General features: G+C 47.1%; 1 protein-coding gene across 2 annotated transcripts in view; it reads left to right on the top strand.

Annotated features, from left to right (window-relative positions):
* LOC126523657 (uncharacterized) overlaps positions 1-14,293 on the top strand; it is an 83,891-nt gene extending 69,598 nt beyond the window's left edge. For both annotated transcript variants that reach the window (XM_050172257.3, XM_050172256.3), the window contains one exon: positions 9,849-14,293. In XM_050172257.3, coding sequence (XP_050028214.1) covers positions 9,849-9,887 — 39 coding nt within the window. In that variant the 3' untranslated portion in view covers positions 9,888-14,293. The remainder of the gene's footprint in view (positions 1-9,848) is intronic.
* Positions 14,294-17,688: the final 3,395 nt, after the last annotated feature.

Below are 17,688 nucleotides of genomic sequence, written 5' to 3'. Positions count from 1 at the left end.
GACGGAGTGACGGTTTGGGATCCAGCGCTAAGAAATTTCATGACGTCCGCCACACCTTAGCCTAATATTTTCCTCCCTTTTCCCTTTACCTCAGTGAAGGGTGGCCAACCAGACTCAGTTCCGGTTAACGTCCTGCCTTTGATTTATCTGGTGCTTTCTTTGTGTCCCTATTGTGACGTCGTCACCCTGGTCGTCCCGTCGAGGTGTGCACACTAAACGTGGTAACTTTTATGTCTACACGTTTTCATACATTTAGACGGACGGCACTCTTTACCCTAAATAATGCTAATATAACGCTGACAGTAATGAGAGCCCTAAAGCTTACATAAGTCTGATCAAAGGCTATAGCAACCAAAAGCGGGTAACTACGGTACTAGCTATCCCATTACAGCGTATGCATGTAGTATACGGGGTGATCATTTTTAACATTTCCGGAATTCTTCAAAATCGTCTTTTGTAGACAATCATATCATAAGAAGCCAACAAACAAAGACACCAAGTACAACACAGGAGTACAACGTGTCTAACCACCACAAGGTGTCTTTGTTTGTTGGCTTCTTATGATATGATTATTAAAAATCGGGGCCCTCGGTTAACCCCATTTCTTCCTGTTGTAGACAATGTAATTCTAGTTGATGAGCTCGATTATTCAGAGAGGTGGACAGTACTCGCACGAGAAATCAAAACACACAGTCAACCGGTTAACAAAGAATACACTAATTAACTTCCTAAATAATTTTTTAACGGCACATATTGCAATTTACGAATTGTAACCGGTGAGTTTGCATGGCGTGTCCACTAGGAATGAATTCGCAGAATGACAAGAGTTTGGAGATGTGTGCCATCCAACTCGCCGTCTTATTTCACAAGGCCGACTTGTTTCACAAGACGCTCTTTCACGAATTGAAGCACAAGAGTAACTGGAACGCTCGCGTATTTCGTCCCACAGGTTGGTACATAATATCTCGAAGCTGGTGTCATCCTGGAGATTCATTTCAAGTGGGTATGTCTCACAAACTCACCGGCTGCACTTCGTAAATTGCAATATGTGCCGTAAAGTAATTTTTAGGTAGTTAATTAGTTACTTTTGTTAATTAATTGAATATGTGTTTTGATTTCTCCTGCTACTAATGTCCGCCTCTTCGAAACTAATCCAGCTCAAGGACACGAAATATGCTATCTGTCGCAGGCGCTTTTTGAAAATTCCCGAAAACTTAAAAACGGTCACCTCCTATAATGTGACCCCCCTCTGTTGAGGTTAAGTTGCCCTGGCAAAATTTAATAAAATCGATGCTACCTTCAAGAGCTATGAAACTAAGCGAACATATCGAAGGCTTATCAACTTTTGTCGCTATTTACGACAAAGAGCGTCACGTACACGCAAGAATGTGAGCACCCGCTCCTTTAAAAAGGAAATCATGTGTAGAGCGTATGGTTGCATCGTGTTACTGCTCTCCCCCGACCCGTGTGCCGGTTGTATTTCGTGTAACTTTTTAAAAGCGTTTTCTAGGTAAGCATTTCGCTTGTATGGTCCGCTTTCTTCGCCATTGAAAGCTCGCGTCCTTTGGGAGCAAGAAATTGTAGTTCAATTCACTGTCACGCCTCCGAAAGCCGCGTGTGTCCTTTAATGGCGGCTGTTATCAGCGAAAAAAATTTATCGGAAACTGTTTGCTTTGATGTACATAGCTTGGTTCCCAAATCAGAATCACAACAAAGCGGCACGTTACAGTAAATGTTCCACAAGAAACACATTAAACTGACACAGTGGTGTAGCGCAAGGCGACTTCCTCAAGGGAAGCGATATGAAGAACGTGTAATGACACGGTAATGGAGCCCGACTGCCAGTCAGTCATCGTGGAATTGCCTTCGGATTGGCCGAGTATTCGCTAAACAAAAAACAAAAACAAAAAAAGCTGTCACCATCATCAAGGTGTTCTATGCCCGCTACAGGAAGACGGCTCGTCCCATCGATCACACATTGTTCGTCTTGCATCAGAAGACTCCATTCTATGCCTGTAAACTTGCTCATTTTATTATACCGCTCAATATTCACCATGCTCGGCTTCGTTTCACGTTTCTTAGCACCCATTCCGTTAATCCAATAAACCACAGGTTATCGTTTTGTTTTTCTTCGTGCATCTGGCTCCACGGCATATTAGTTTACTTAAATGAAAGCGTGGAGGCCCTCCTCGTGCAGAAATTGCAATAGTGGCTTGGTGACTAGTTGTCGTTCATGAGCCAACGCCTGTAACTGTCTGTCTAATCCTTTCGCGGCTTCGCAGCTCTTATAATCCCCTTCATACTATGGAAGTTGCGCTATGTTTTTAGCTGTTGGACCTCGGGCCCAAGTGGTGGAAAGTTTAAGGGTCGCCCCGACCCGTGTTCTTTGAAAAAAAGAAAGACTTCCGCCACTCGAGAAAGATTACGGGGAAGGAAACAGACTCAAAGAGAGAGTTAGGTACGTGTGATCCCGACCGGCAAGTTATTTCTCCGCGAAAAACACAAGTTCTTTTTAAATATTCCGCTAGCTGGAGATATATGAGGAAAAAAAGAAAACATACGAAACGACAGATAGCTAACGGTGATTAAATGGGCGGCACTGTTTCATTTCAAGGTTCACTCGGTAGTTCAAGAGCAACTCCACGGACGAAGAAACGCTCATTTTTCTCAAACGCATCAAGGGAACTCCAGTCACGGCTTGTTGGCTCGAATGATTCTAATGTGGCCGGGCAACGACGAAGAAGTAAGCGGCAGACAACGGTTGCCAACTTTCCGCCTATTTTAAACGCTTGGCGGATAAAATGGTCGGGAGCTGCATTATTTTTTACCTTCCGTGCCAAGACTCTGATCCGTCGACGCTGCTACGAAGTATCAGCCCGTACTGCACACTCAGTAAACTACAGGATGACCGAGTTTTCAGGTGATCTCATCTTCAGCGCGCTGCCCAAGCGAAAACGAATATCCTCTTAAAGAAACTCTCGTTGAGTTTTGCGCGGAGAACCTGTATGTTAGTGCACTGGTGAGGCGCCACGCCCGTGGAGATGCGATAGTGTAGGAAAGATTGTTTTGAAAAATCTGGTTTATTTCTATGTGCACAAAGGACTGGAGAAAATAAGGATTAGCAGATATCTGTTGCTGGACCAACCCTCATAACAGGGTGCTACTGGAACCATTGTACATGACAGAACACGCAAAGAAGAAGAACATCAGTCAGTCGAAGGGCATCCTCCCCTTTGAAGGCGTCCACGGCCGGCACACGACGACAAAGAGCAGTAACCTAATGTCTATGCGTCGGCATGCCTCCCGGCCCAGGCTAATGCATCCTTTCTTGATCATCCCCTTCTGTCAGCAATAACGGAATTGCAGGCTTTGTAGCCCAAGCTGAACGGTCTCGATGTGTTGTCAAGATCTTTTGTAAAACTAGGCTCTTTTACCGGGCAAGTCAGTGCAGTACCGTAGGAGATTCTGCACGGTAGGATGACATTAACAGTGCATATTATGCGAAACATTCGCCGAGTTTTTGAGTTTCGTTGTCGTCAACTTGCCTGTAGGTTTTGTGGGCGTGCTCCGTTTGGTCTGTATGAGTTCTATTTAGCAAAAAAAAAAAACATCTTGAGTTGTTGCAGCTCGAGGGCCGGCCTCATATATCAACACTTGCTGTGCTCTAAGGTGCGCCTTTCGGTGAAGGTTGACCGATCTACAGGCTTGTATTCTGCGCCAATATTCATGTCAAAGTACGGCTTTCTGCTAAAAAGAGATTAACCTAAAATATCTGTCTTTTTTCTGGCGTAGGATGGTCTTAGCCGGTTCGAACCGATACTGCACGTGCGTGCTCGCAAAAGCATAAGCAGCCTCATTACATAAACTACTGCGTGTCACGTGGAAACTATTCTACTCGCCCCTCAAAACATTCCTCTTAAAGGTCCAAGCTCTGATCAGTTCGCTTGCAAAGCGTGCCTCACGGGCTGCCTTTCTCAAAGGCTTGAAGCATCTCTGCTATCGATGGAGGTGGTTATGAGGGTCTTCGCATCTCCTCAGCTGTAGGTATCTCGTAGGCGAGATAATGCTAGATCTATATCGCCTCGAGTTCAGCACGACGCGTGCAGGGAACACGATTATAAGAGTAAGTCAAAATCACACTTTTTGACTGGCGATGCCAACCTCCCAATTCACATCTTATTCGTTTGGGCGACCTTGCCTAGTGGAACCCGATAATTTTGTCTACGCTGAATGCGCAAAATTTTCTGTGCAAGTTCTTAATGATCCAAGTAATCCTCACGTTCCGGCTACGACAAGCAAACGCTGCATGCAATAGGTTTGTATATTGAGTTTGTTGGTACATACTTAACTGAACACTCAGGGGAAAGCGCGAAAGAAGAACAAGACAAGATCCTGTCAACACGAACGTAGACCGACAACAAGCACTTATTTGAAAAGGCACACAAATATATGTCCCGTTTCTTCGTGATGGCCCCAAGAATTCCGTGTATTACGCATAGAACATCCCCCCGTGAGTAACATTCGCAACACGCTGTTCAAAGCGCTGGAAGGTTCAAACCCATTACGTGCACGGACGTAATTTAAGAGCACTCGCGTGCGTGCCTGTCCACCCACACCCACACGTTAGGGGGAAAGTGTCTCGCGTATGATACACCCAACCACTCAACACCGCAACACACCGCATCACGCCATACTGTGCACTGGTCCATATGGACGCTGCCCAGCTAGAAGAGGAGAACTGGCTGAAGGCCGCACGACAGGCAGCGAAAGACGCCAGTGACACAGAGCACATCTACCCAGCTAGAAGAAGAAAAGCGCCAGAAGGAGGCGACGCAAAACCCGCGCCGCGGAAATCACGGATCGCTGGCGCTCAAGATAACGCAGGTAACCCTGTCTCAGCGCCTAAAGATAACAGTGAAGTGTACGGTACGGTTGCGGCTTAGGGTGGCGTTAGGGCAATGAATCCACCAAGCTCATCGACTGCTACGTCAGGTTGTAAAAATGAAGCAAAGAGGGCTTATTAGCTTAGTTACCTGGCTCTAGTTACGGATGCCCACTACATGCAGGAGCAAGTTAAACGTCCGAGTTCATATCGGGACTCTCTGTCCTCACTCTCGAAAAGTCTCCGCTTTTAATCGCGTCGTCTTCCCTCGGTGAGTCGACTAAGGAATATGAAGACCGCCGAGCAGCAAATCGCAATCGTCGACTACGTTGCGATACCACGCCCATGCTCACAACACTCCGCATTAAGTCCGCCTCCGAAGTCCGATAGTTTGGAATCTGCCGCAAGAAAGGAACCTGCGACTCCCAGGTCGTCGTCGTTGTTCCCCTCCTTTTCATTCTTCGCTCAGGCTGCCAGGTAAAGGTGTGGTGATGGCCTTTTGTAGGACCCGTCCAAAGTAGATGTCCACGCTGCGTTGACCTCTGGATAGGCGCTGATGGATTGGTGGTGGTTTGACTCGTGGAGAACGTCTAACTGCGACTCCCAAGTTATCGTCGTTGTCCCCGCCCCCCCTTCTTTTTTTTCATCCTTTGCTGAGGCGCAGGTAATGGTGGGGTGATGGCCTTTTGTGGGACCCGCCAAGAGTCGGTGTCCACGCTGCGTTGACCTCTGGATAGGCACTGATGGATGGGCGATTGTTTTCCTTGTGGCAGAAGTCCAATTACCGCCTTTGTGGTGTTGAGACGTAACAGTACCTTGTATCTGCCTTTTGAACGTCGCCCCTCTATTGGAAATGACAAATAAAACTTCAGTGTACTGGAAGTTATAGCTTGAGGGATATTGTGAACAAAAATTAGGAAGAACTCGGATGCAGTACTTTTTGTAACTTGCTTGGGCAGTAACTAGCGTATGTAATGCAGTCTTGTAGGAACGGTTGGGGGCCAGAGACAGCATTTTCTTGAGTTTTGACTGCTTGTCCGAATGATTTCGTTTTGCACTCGTAACTTGTCCGGATAACGGCTCTGGCTTTTGGCTCAAGGTCACTTGAAGGTTGCCGACAACGGCAGCTGAAAGCATTTCATGCTTAAAAACAGCAAAGGACCAACCTCTGCGCGCTCCGGCCACCGCACTGAGCGTGGCTCCTGCGTGCACGATCAGAAGCTTTACCGCATGGCTTTGGACCTTTCTGCAGCTCTGCCCTCGTTCGTGAAGCATGTACTAGACACTGCTGCCGAGTGCGGGATAACGTTACCCTTCGCGCTTCAGTAGCACTGCTCGGTAATTCCTACGTGAAGAGAAGTCGGTTGAGAAGCGCACGCTACCTCCCGGTCCTCCATTTGAGCAGACGCTAACGCCACTACTCTCAGTGGGGCAAGTTTTGCGTCGCATTGAATGAACGTCACTCGGCGGTAGTGCCATTCGGAACCTGTCTCACGAGAATGTGTAGGGACACTCGCTGCTTACAGCACGCGATGGCCGATCGGGGTTGGTGCACGCTTACTTCACTTTGTCTAGCTCCTTCGATGGGCTCGGCCTTGACGACGTCAAAATAAACTTGAAGAAGCGTGCTACGAACAGAAGAGAGGCAAAACAAAATAGAATAAACTCACCCAATTTCACACGCTGTTCGAAGCGAAGCACAAAGCGAAGAGGTTGGCATTTTTGCGCAAGTATTGTTGCAACTGCCCGTGTTTACCCAACAAAGATAACGACACTGCATTTCCAGTGCCTCTGTCGTGTTCGGCCGTGCATGGAGCAACGCAAGGAATTAGAAAAGTGTTCAAGTATGCTATAATCTTAATCTCCAAACAATTTGTGAACGCCGTTTAAGATATGTTTTTCGTGAAATAAAAGTAACAATAATTACATGCTTCACAAATAATAATGATTACTTTATGTGCTTTATGTGCCACCAAATCGCTGCTTCCGTGAATTTCGAATAGAACTTAGTTTCGGAGTGTGTAGCAATAACTCGAGTGCCTGGTTCAAAACATGCCAGCTCAGGAATCCTTAATGAGCATTATCAAAGTTCACTTCAGCCGATCGGTTGATTGAAAACACGTCTTATTGCCACTATTGTGTTTGCATGTTGCTATTATGGCTTCAAAGACTCGGGTAGGGTGCTTAACTAACGTATTTCTTCATTAAAAATCAGTTCTGCTGGAAGCCTGCAATGCACAAGATCCGTCGAAGGAGATATCGTCATCCACTCGACTATAGCAGCAAGCGTCTACACCCGTCTGTAGCAGCTTCTTGCTATATACAGTCGGGTGGATGACAATTTTTTTCGATTTCATGAAACTTCTTCCACCTTTCGGGATTCCGAAGAACTAATTTGCCATGTCCAGTGTCCCAGTGCTTCAGGTTGTCGATTACTTCGGCCTCGCCCTGTGATTTGGAGGAATCCTGGTTGGCTCAGTGGTAGAGCGACTTCTACGGAACGGGGCTTGGTGCCGGGTTTATTCCCCTGGCCGGGAAGAATTTTTTCTTCAACTGCGAAGCTTTTTTAACAAACACTTTTACTCTGGAACTGTCTCTCTAACAAGCCCGTATTGTTGTCTTTCTTCAGTTTAGTGCTACACTGAGCTGGATGACAATTTTTTCTTTCGTGTCCTTCTCCACATCGACGACAGACCCTTCGGTGGTAGCACTGCGAGTGGCGTTGGTGGTGTATCTGGCTGTGTAGTTGTGTTGGTAGCCCTTCGACAGGAGGCGCGACCCTTCTCTTTCTGGACTCGAGTTGAAGGGTCTATAGAGGAGAAACGCTTATTAATAAAGGCGTTGTTGTCACTCCTCAGCAGGAGAGCATGCTGCGGCGGCCCAGGAAGAATCAATGATTCAGGAAGTCACTTTTTTCCTCGATGTCACTTTTTCCTCGGTCTCGCGGTGGAAACCTGAATCATTTGGCTATGGACGTTATTTTGTTACGTTCCTGTGAGCCCAAATGTGAATCCGAAGGAGATACAGGAAGGAAAATACTCGTACCGCGAAAGAATGCGAGGCGACATGGTGAGTGAATGGGAGGACCGGTTTTGGGATGTGGTTGCGCTGAATCGCCGTATTGCGAGCAGCCAGACGAATAATGAAAAAGTGCTACAGCGTGGACGCCTTTAAGCGCGTCGAGTGTTTGCGGGAATTTTCCTTCCTCTGTCAAATGACGGAGCACCTCATGCGCCCTGCAGAAGGTATGAGTTCGGCTCCCATGGGCGTCAAGTTGTCGCTTCTTCTACACACATTTCTTTATTATTATTATTATTATTCGGAATATCGAGGTTATTGCAAATTCAACCTCAATTTATGGCAAGCTCTGCATTCCAATAACAATAACAGGTTATTTACCCTCTGTCTTTTCTTGGCATCGTTGGCTGTTTGCTTCAGATTGTCACGTCGTAGTGACGGTGAACAACCAGACCCTGTAAAAACTGTTCCTTTAGAATCTAACTCTATATCGGGCAATGAAAAACACTCCACTTCAAAAATGTAAACAATTCTCGCCTGGTTATATGGTTATTGGTGAGAAATTTCGTGACGAAATTTTATTGCGTGTGACCAATACATATTCGCGACATAAATGCTGCTTTTGAGATTACCATATAATATGTAAGCTAACGTTTTTATCAGAGCGAGATTCGGCATGATCATTGAATTCTGGAACTCGTAGCGATAGAAAACAATAAATTTTGTTGCGCTTAGTGAACGTCTAGAACAAGGTTTATCGTAAAAGCTTAGCCCATGCGCTTCTTACTGTTGTCGCCAGGTCACCACTGGTAAACCTCCTCGCCACATTCTAAAGATCATCGCTGCGTTACATGGCCCACACGCACGATGGTTATATTTCCCACATTTTATGCCCATCAATATCGCCAACGGGGACCACAAGGTGCCGTTGTAGCTACAGACAAGGCAGAAAAAAAAATTACGGCTGAACTCATCTCGCGATGACTGTCGATGGTAAGGCGAATAGCATTCGAGCAATGATTAGTGACCTAAGCAAGCAGACAACTTGGGCCACTGGATCGGCGTAGAGGATGGATGGATGGACGGTTTGATAGCCGTCGCCGCAGCACACTTGGTAGTGCAACGCACGTGTAATGCGGAGGTTGTGGGTTCGATCCCCACCGGCGACGAGTTACCTTTTCGTCCACTTTCATTTCCATTTTCTTTATTATTTTCTAAACTCTAATTTCAACCACAGCAATATTCTCCCTATGCTTTCCTTGGATTCATTGACTGTTGGCTTGCATAATGTGGTGACGGACGCCTGATGGGACTGGACTACTTAGACCTCCCTCTCCCCCCCGGCCCCTCCCCTCTCTTAAAAGGGAAATAAAGTTCATTCTTATGATTATGATTAACAAAAGTCTAGCTCCTAGGTTCCCCTTCTTTTCTTGTATGTATATATATATATATAATGTGCGTGCGTGTGTGTGTGTGTGTGTGTGTTATATGTATCTTGTGGGCTCGAATCAGTTGTGATTGTATGTTGCTATGAGCTTAATGCGACAGTCATATAAAAGGTACTTCCGAAGAAATATCGGCGTGGCGTTGATCGGCATTTGCGCGTCCAATTCTAAACAGCACGACGAACGTTCTGTAATCAAAGCTATGATGCGTTTTATGCTCTGATCGAATCAAGGGCATCATCCGCACTTGAGTGGTATTTAGCCGCAACAGTATACGGCCTGGTGCCCGCCGGGTGTAAAATGAACGCGCTTATATGCCGTGCGACCACCATGCCGGAAATGCGTCGCTAGTATCCACTCTATGCAGTTGCCGCACGCTTAGAAGGCAATTAATTGCAGGGCCTCCACATTCGGCAGTGTGTTTTGGATACGCTACTTAAGCACGCTGAAGGTTACATTATGACTGCTTGCGGAATGACAGTTTTCTCTTTGTGTTGGCGCAGGTGAGCGACACGGAGCTATCTTCGCAGGACGACGGCTGACGTAGCAAGTGGCTGCTCTCCTAGCGGTGGCCGATACGCTTGCAGAGCTCATCTCAATGGAGGATTCCGGCACCTCGTCGTATCCGGAAGAAAAGAAGAAGAAGAAAAAAACTTGTGCTCATCCCTCGCTTAGCGCGATACGGAACTGCCTGCTGTGCAGCCCAGGCTGAAACTTGTGTACATATTGTCGAGAATCGTGCATTTCGCGCAGCCGCACACGGCTGTGAATAAGAGTCGTCTGCAAGTGCCAGGAGCTTCGGTCACACTTGACGCAACGTTTCGCAGGCGAGGAGCTGCTGAAGACAGATACTGTTGACAGGGGTACACTGTGTACCGTTCTGGGTCGCGGCTCATCCTTGCGCTGAGCTACTCAACTACTGGCCACCCCTATTGCTAATATTCCACATCTGCTCCGGGCAGAAGGGGTGGCGAGACTGTGGAAGAAGTGCGTCCTTTTCTACGTGGTGCATTTGTTGTGCAGGCAAAGTCAAGCGAGTCCGCTTCTCCGGAAGAGGCCTGCAATTATATTCCAGACACTGTAAAGAGTCCGCCACGGCGACGTTTTCGGCCAATCAAAGACGGCGTAGCTCCCCTGTTAGCCAATCAGAGGGGACGAGATGACAAATGTGACAATCTGGCAGAAGTTGACACTGCCGTGGGGTGGCTGCTGGCGGAAGTGTGACTCTGACCGATCACGCGAGGGCAATCCAACGATACGCTTTCCGAACCGCTGTAAGATCGAACCCAGACTAGCACCCGTTCTTGACGTAGGACGCGCGTTCGATATGGGCCAAATTTGCGAGAAGGCACGATGACGATGTCGATGTGGTCGTTACACTTGTTCAGAAACCAGTGTTGCCTCAAGTTTCACCCTGACGTGCGTCTGCCTAAAACCTTCTTTTTCTTAATGCTAGTAGCATTAGGAGTGTCAAAGTGAAAAGAAATGTGTGTGTGTGTGAAGTGTAGAAAGCCCGTCACGTGTAGAAGTAGAGAGGGGTGGGAGAGCTTAGAAGAGCGTATATGTATATATACTGCAACTGACGGTGCTATGCTTCGGACAACCGTTGCGCTTCGTCACACTTCAGTTGCACTTTGCTCCTCGAAGAGGCAGGACGCTAGTCCAGTGAGCTCCTGAACAATACTTTGCAATGGGGTGAACGTGATTTAAATCATGGATTTCGGACATCAAAGAGGTGCGGCGTAATGCTAAAGCATTTTTCTCGAATTCACCGGACAATCACCACTGATTTCTTCCCCCTGTCGTTTGCGATCTGCGACGGTAGGTATACAATCTACAATATCACGATGCGACTAACTTGCGTACTAGGTAAATTGGTTACTCGGTGCGCCCTTAAACCGAATGAGCCGTTTTGTTATTCACGAAGTGGCCTTAGCTGCGGCTACCAAACTAATCGAGGCTGGTGTAGTGGAGTTATTTGTTATCAAATAATCACATGTATAGGTATCTACGATGATCCGACTATTGACCTGAACGACAACAGTTCAAGGGCAAGACCAACAGTGCTGAAGGCTGTGCTGCAAATATGGGGCCACCGTTTGTTGTAACGAAAACGGCGTCGTATTCTCTTGAATGCGACGTTTTCGAGCGCTCTATGGTTCTACTAGGCGATAAGGTTAGCATTTGTATCTTGCACATACGACAGCTCAAGGCGGTCACTAAGTGTGACTGGTGGAACACTATACACTGTCAATGCACCTGTGCTCACAAGGCGCATCATGTTCTGGAGGGAATTGACGCAACGACGCGGGAACGTCGCCTCTATCGAAAAAAAAAAGTTTGCATAACGTAAAGGACATGGCTCATATATTCAAGAACGCTATGTATTTCACGAGGCTTGAAATAAACAATTCCATATGATCCCATAGGTGCACACCCGGCGACAAAATATTGCGGGGCACGGCATCCGAGAAAAAGCTGAATGTCTCCACAACCTCACAGCGCAGTCTTGCATTTGCATTTCGGACCTCGACTAGAATATGCTGACATTGTCGTACACAGTTTTACTGACTACTGCTAGAGGCTACTCGGGGATTTAACGTTTTCGGCGATCCCGTGGTCCGTATAAACTTTTGTCGCCGGGTGTACGCTTCCATATGCTCTGTCTCGATGGCGGCTTGTGGACAGTGCTACGTAAATTTGGACTAAATGTCTGAAGCGATAATCACTGGCACAGCTACTATTACCTCATACATAATCTTATTAAGTCCAATTAAATGTAGTGAAGGCCTTGTGCGATGTCAAACTTACGTAGAATGTTCAGCCACACCGGACAGCTAATCGTCATGAACAGCCCCTGCATGGGAAGTATTATTTCGCTTACGACGCGCATTCCACAAGGAGACGCCTTAAAGTCATTGTCTTTCCGATAGACTGGTGTAAGATTGGGCTTGTTGGTAAAACATTACTTACAGTGTTGATTAACTGCGCAAGACCAGTTCAGGAAACAGAAGAGATAAGAGGGCGCTTAACTTCCCACAATTTATATTATTTTCGGGAAGCATCGCCAAATGTATAGTCACATAAAAACACAACAGCTATGCGCGGAACACAATTTTACAATAGGCTACATTTTTAATGGCAGTTCTTTCACCCGATCAACGGTGACACATCTATAAGCTGACCAGTGTTTTCCTGCTTTGATATGCAAGACATATCGACGTGCAAGCTCGGAGAAGTGTATATAATTTACGCTTCAAAAATTCGCAATTTTGAAGCATCTCAGAATAGCAGTTTTCTGGTGCGTTGTGCTTGTACTCACGCAATGAAGCAGGGGCATTTCAACGCACCTATGGCATCTCGATAGAATGTGGGCTTCGTTGCATTCAACACCAGCCGCAAACTTTTGTAAACGGACCTTTTAAATTCCAGTAATAAAAGCAAAGGCATTCTAGCAACGGCGATGTCATGTGCTTAGTACATTCGCAGGACGCTGAAAAGCTGCTGCTGTGGAACATAGGAATAAAAGAGCCAGAGGCCTTCGGTGTTCAGCCTGACAGCTTGGCAGACAAGAAGCGGTTTGACCGCTTGATACGTTCCAAGTAGAATTGAAGACATTGACAAGTAAATCAATGACCATTAAAAGGTAATGCCAGCAAGAATAAGCTGAAGCGCGACGCAAATATTTTCCATGGACACAATGTAGTGCGGCTTTGGCACAACACAATCACTGCAGGTGTATATGCTGACGACATTTGCTCAGAGCTGCCTATTCAGTCTCTATGGCTGGACTGAGGGAAACGCTGTTGTGATCGCCCGATGAATAGCGCAAACGAAGAAAGAAAAAAAAAACGCTGATAAATCATTTCTCCACTAGCCCGTCTATGGGGTAAAATGAGTGTCTATTATGAGAGCAAGCTAGTCACGTGTTCTAAGTAATGAGCTTTATGAAGCATGATTTACCTTCCGGATTTGAAGCAAACCAGCCTTGTGTAGTTGGCACGTGCGTGGGTCGCTATGCTCCTTTTTACGACCTTCCGTGACAGCTATATGCACTTGGTAGTGACCATCCGCGTCACATTTGAGACCTTGGGTGGGCACTACGTCAAACAACGACCCTATGACCTATGCCACATCTACATTGACGTTGCTTTGTGGGCGTGCTCCGAGTCGATCGTCATCGTGTGGATAGATCTGAGAGATACTGTGTTATTTCAGGGATTATCTGCAAGTGTCGCAGCGGCTGTATACGTCTTGTTAAGCAGCACGAAGCGAGAAAAAGTACGGCAGAAAAAGTTGGGACGAAGACAAGCACCTTTGTCTTGTTTCGCACTGTTTACCAAAATGGAACGCCAATTGGCCCGGTCTCGTACCTTACTGCAGGCTCTGCATCTGGTAGCATTCATCAAAGGCCTGCTTTAATTATATTTCTGTTTTCTGAGGCCCCAAGTTTTCTTCCTGGCAGATACGTTAAGTCCACCCTCATATTGATTATATCGCGGGAACGATTGACTCGCAGCGCAGCCCTGAGCAACCATGGTAACGCCTCTAAAGCGATAGATTATAGCACAGGATCATTCTCTGGGGGTTACTACTGTTACGCTGTCATGAAGCGCAATCCTGACCATCATGAGGCAGAGTGGCAGAAGAACAAGTATTACGCGAACGGTTGACCGTTCTGAGAGCACCGCCAAAAGTATATATTCGACGTCGAGGTACATCGGCATTGTGTACTAACTGACTGTTGCATGCACACATGTGGTACTCGTTTTGAACCGCTAACTCTTTAAACGCATGCATGACAAGGACGGCGGACAGTTAAAAAAAAACTTGTTACTACCGTGTAGAGAATCAAGGTTTGTTTTCGTTCCTGTTTGTTTTTATTGTTTCAAGACTCCATTTGTATAGATTTATGGAATAAAGCACCACTTTCTGAAAGTGACCAAAATGTGTTTTGCTCGGCGTTCTCGGAATAAAAATTCCGCCCCGCAGCGTCTTATTCTGTGTTTCCAGAAGTTGGGACCCGAACAAGAGGAAAGATTCATAAACACACGTTGCGAGAGGCATCTGTGGCCATCTGGTAAGCATCGCTATGGATGGCAGCATTTTTCGTTTACCCATACTTTCAGACTGTCAAATAACTGCAACGACAGCATACTGGAAACTGATTGCTGACATGCATAAAATAACAAGCAAAAGCACAACTGCTGTGCACGCAACTATGGAAAAAAAAAACGGCCGCGAGAAAACAGCGCGTTGATAATGGATTTCATAAGGTTTTTTTAAAGGTTCGGCACTGGTAATAAAGCAAGAAGACAGGGGCAGGGAAGTCCATGTCGTTACCGACTCGCAACAGGCCTGCCGTAACTTTACCAACGGACGAACATCGCTGCTGGCGGCTCAGATTCTAGGCCCGAGGCTGCAAGAATACCATCAAATCACGTGGACGCCGGGCCACGCGGGTCTGGAGGGGAACGAGAGGGCGAACGCCCTAGCTCGAGCACTAATCAACCGAGCGGGGCAAGACGAATCGTCTCGTCAATCCCCACCCTTTACCTTCATGCCCCTGCCGTCCAATTACTGCGACCGACTCGAGATCCAGCGACTCAACCGCAGGATTTATCCTCCGCCTCACAGAAAGCTCAGCACTGAAGATGCCGTAGCTCTCCGACTTATTCAGACTAACACATTTCCAAACCTACACAAATACAGTAAAATGCTCCCGCATACATATCGCGGCATCTGCCCCTGGTGCGGCGACACACGCCCTACATTCTTTCACATCTCGTGGGGTTGCGGGGGCAAACCTCAACACTTAAAGACGCCTAGCACGTCATTTGAGCGGTGGGAGGTACAGCTGACCGGCGATACCCTCGCGGGACAAGAAGCTCTCGTCCAGCAAGTACGTCGAGCAGCCATGACCAGTGGAGTCCTGGAATGAGGACACCACCCACTCGACCTCAAACTCAACCACCTCGATGGTTCGAATAAATGCTTTTTCTCTCTCTCTCTCTTTAAAGGTTTAGTTGCGTGAAGGCAATCGCAGACGCCGACAGCACTGTAACAGATCGTGACTGTATTTATGTGCAACGCAAGATAAACAAAACGTTTATCCGAAACTCCCTTAAGGGGAATTATCGTAGTGAGAAGCATTATATAGTGGCTCCTAATTTAAATGACCCAACAATGTACGGTAGGGTCAAATGATTAAGTACCAAGGCTAAGTGCGCGCTCAAGCTGCAGGGTAGCCGTTCCTCCAGCGCCTAAAAAGGGCGGAGCTTTGAACTTCATTGCGGGTAATATGGCCTTCGTGCCTAAAGGACCCAGGACCCTCAAATTATAGTATGGTCACGAGACTCACCTTAACTGGACCCTTACTACAACGCAATACAGATTTACTATGGCAGCTTAGCTGACAAACTAGCTTATCACTTCATAATCCTCACAAAACCAAGATTCTAGCTCGCAATGGAGTTTTATTTTGAATTTCAGAAATGAACTACTGCATATGTCCTCATGATTTTTGGATATCATATAGGCGATATTAGTTCCGGCTTAAGACTGCAGCATTATTTTGCCAGATTTGTAAGCGGAAAACAGTTTTTTTTTTAAGGTGAACAATAAATTGAAAATGACCTTGCGTGACCTTGATAAGAGCGTCCTGTGTAATGCTTCACATTCAACAAATTGTTTCACCCGAAGGCGAAACATTGAAAGTGATATCAAGGCTTAGCGGTGTGCTGTAGGTGCCTGGGAATGCTAGCATGGCGAGGAGCATGCTAGCGGCGTTGCAGCTTCGCACCTTGAGGGTGCACGAGATGAGAGGGAATGCGTTAGTCGGCGTTTTTTTTTTTTTTTCATTGTGTGACTCTAGACAACAGAGCCATTAACCAGCCCATCTGTAGCATGATTAAGTTTTCAGGGCTAAAAAGAAAAAAAGAATACGGCCCGAGGACTAAAGAGAGAACCACATGACACGGGCGCTCGAGTCGTGTCCTTATTTAGTTTGTTCAGCCACAAAAGTTCAACATGAACACCTACACCAGCTTGCTTAGTTCGCCCTCAGCTTAACACGTGCAGCAGTCGCATCAGTGGCTGTACGTATGCGTGAAATTCGTCATAAATGTATCTCCGGCAGCGCGAGTGCCATCCCTCTCTCCCGCCACCGCCGCCTTCCCCCGCAGCCGGCACAGGGAAAAAAGCCAGCGGTTGAGCAGGACCCTGCCTCTCCTGAGCGCTCAACCACAGCGGCTCAACCTTCAGACCATAAGAGTTTCCTACTCTATACGCTTCGGAGGGCCCAAACCTCTTGCGCGATATAGCACGTGCACGCGGCTCAAAAGAGATAGTTCGCGTTCGCTCACAAAGGCGCCCCGCAACTCGGTTGCTCGAGAGCACGTGCAATTTACATCGGCGCCTTTGTATTGATGCTGAAAGTCACCATCGACCCACCCCCCACAATCAGACGGAAGTGCTAACAAAAGCTGTTCAGTGTATAACAAACATTTGCTTCGTAACAACGTCGTTCTCAAGCTCGAGCTCAAGCCACGTGAAATCCAAGAAGCAGCGGGCAACGGTAGCTAGTCATCATGGAACGCTGTCTAGAAAAGCTGCGTATTAATCGGCTACCACAACGAGGGCATGCGCTAGCACAGTGATCCCTCGCTTCTCTCACTTGAGGGGCTTCATGAAATGCCCAACCGCCTGTCAGGTACTCGTGGATCAACAACAAGTTAAATCTTGGCAATGCCAAGATTGTAACTGCACGCCAGAGTTAGATGAATGCGCGATATTGTACAGGCCTAAGAATGAAGATACACGTCTTATGGTAGAGGCATAGCTTATCTATAATGGTGGAAGTGCGTGCGTGAGTCAGCCTTCGATTACTTTACATAAGGAAGAGATTAAGTGCCTTAACAGTTATCTCTCACGTATACCGGCACATGTACCCGACTGAGATGTGGTGATACCATTCCAGAGCATGCGCAGATGAGTTTTGTGTCTTCTTTCTTTTTTCGCCTCAGTGCTTCCTTCAGTTTATAGTCGGCGTTCGTGTTGTCCACTTCTCTACTCTTGTGTCCTGTCTGCACGCCTCACCTCTTTTTTGCAGAATGAAGCGGCGTCTCACGCGGTCGTATGTATGAGTGACACCCAGCTGTCCCGCGGTAGGAGCGTCGTGTAACTGTTGGAGCACGGCGAGTTGGAGGTGTCTTGGAACGATTAGCAGCAGCTCGGAACCATCAGGGTGGACGCTGCGACCATATAAAGTCCCATTGTGTAGGGGGAATATCCGGAGGGAAGGGTCACTGCGCGCGGAGGTTAGGCGGTCCATCACGGTGCAAA

The sequence above is a fragment of the Dermacentor andersoni genome, chromosome 6 (genome assembly GCF_023375885.2).
Source record: "Dermacentor andersoni chromosome 6, qqDerAnde1_hic_scaffold, whole genome shotgun sequence".
Lineage (NCBI taxonomy): Eukaryota > Metazoa > Arthropoda > Arachnida > Ixodida > Ixodidae > Dermacentor > Dermacentor andersoni.
The sequence above is the reverse complement of the archived record's forward strand: the minus strand, read 5'-3'. Positions and strand labels throughout refer to the sequence as shown.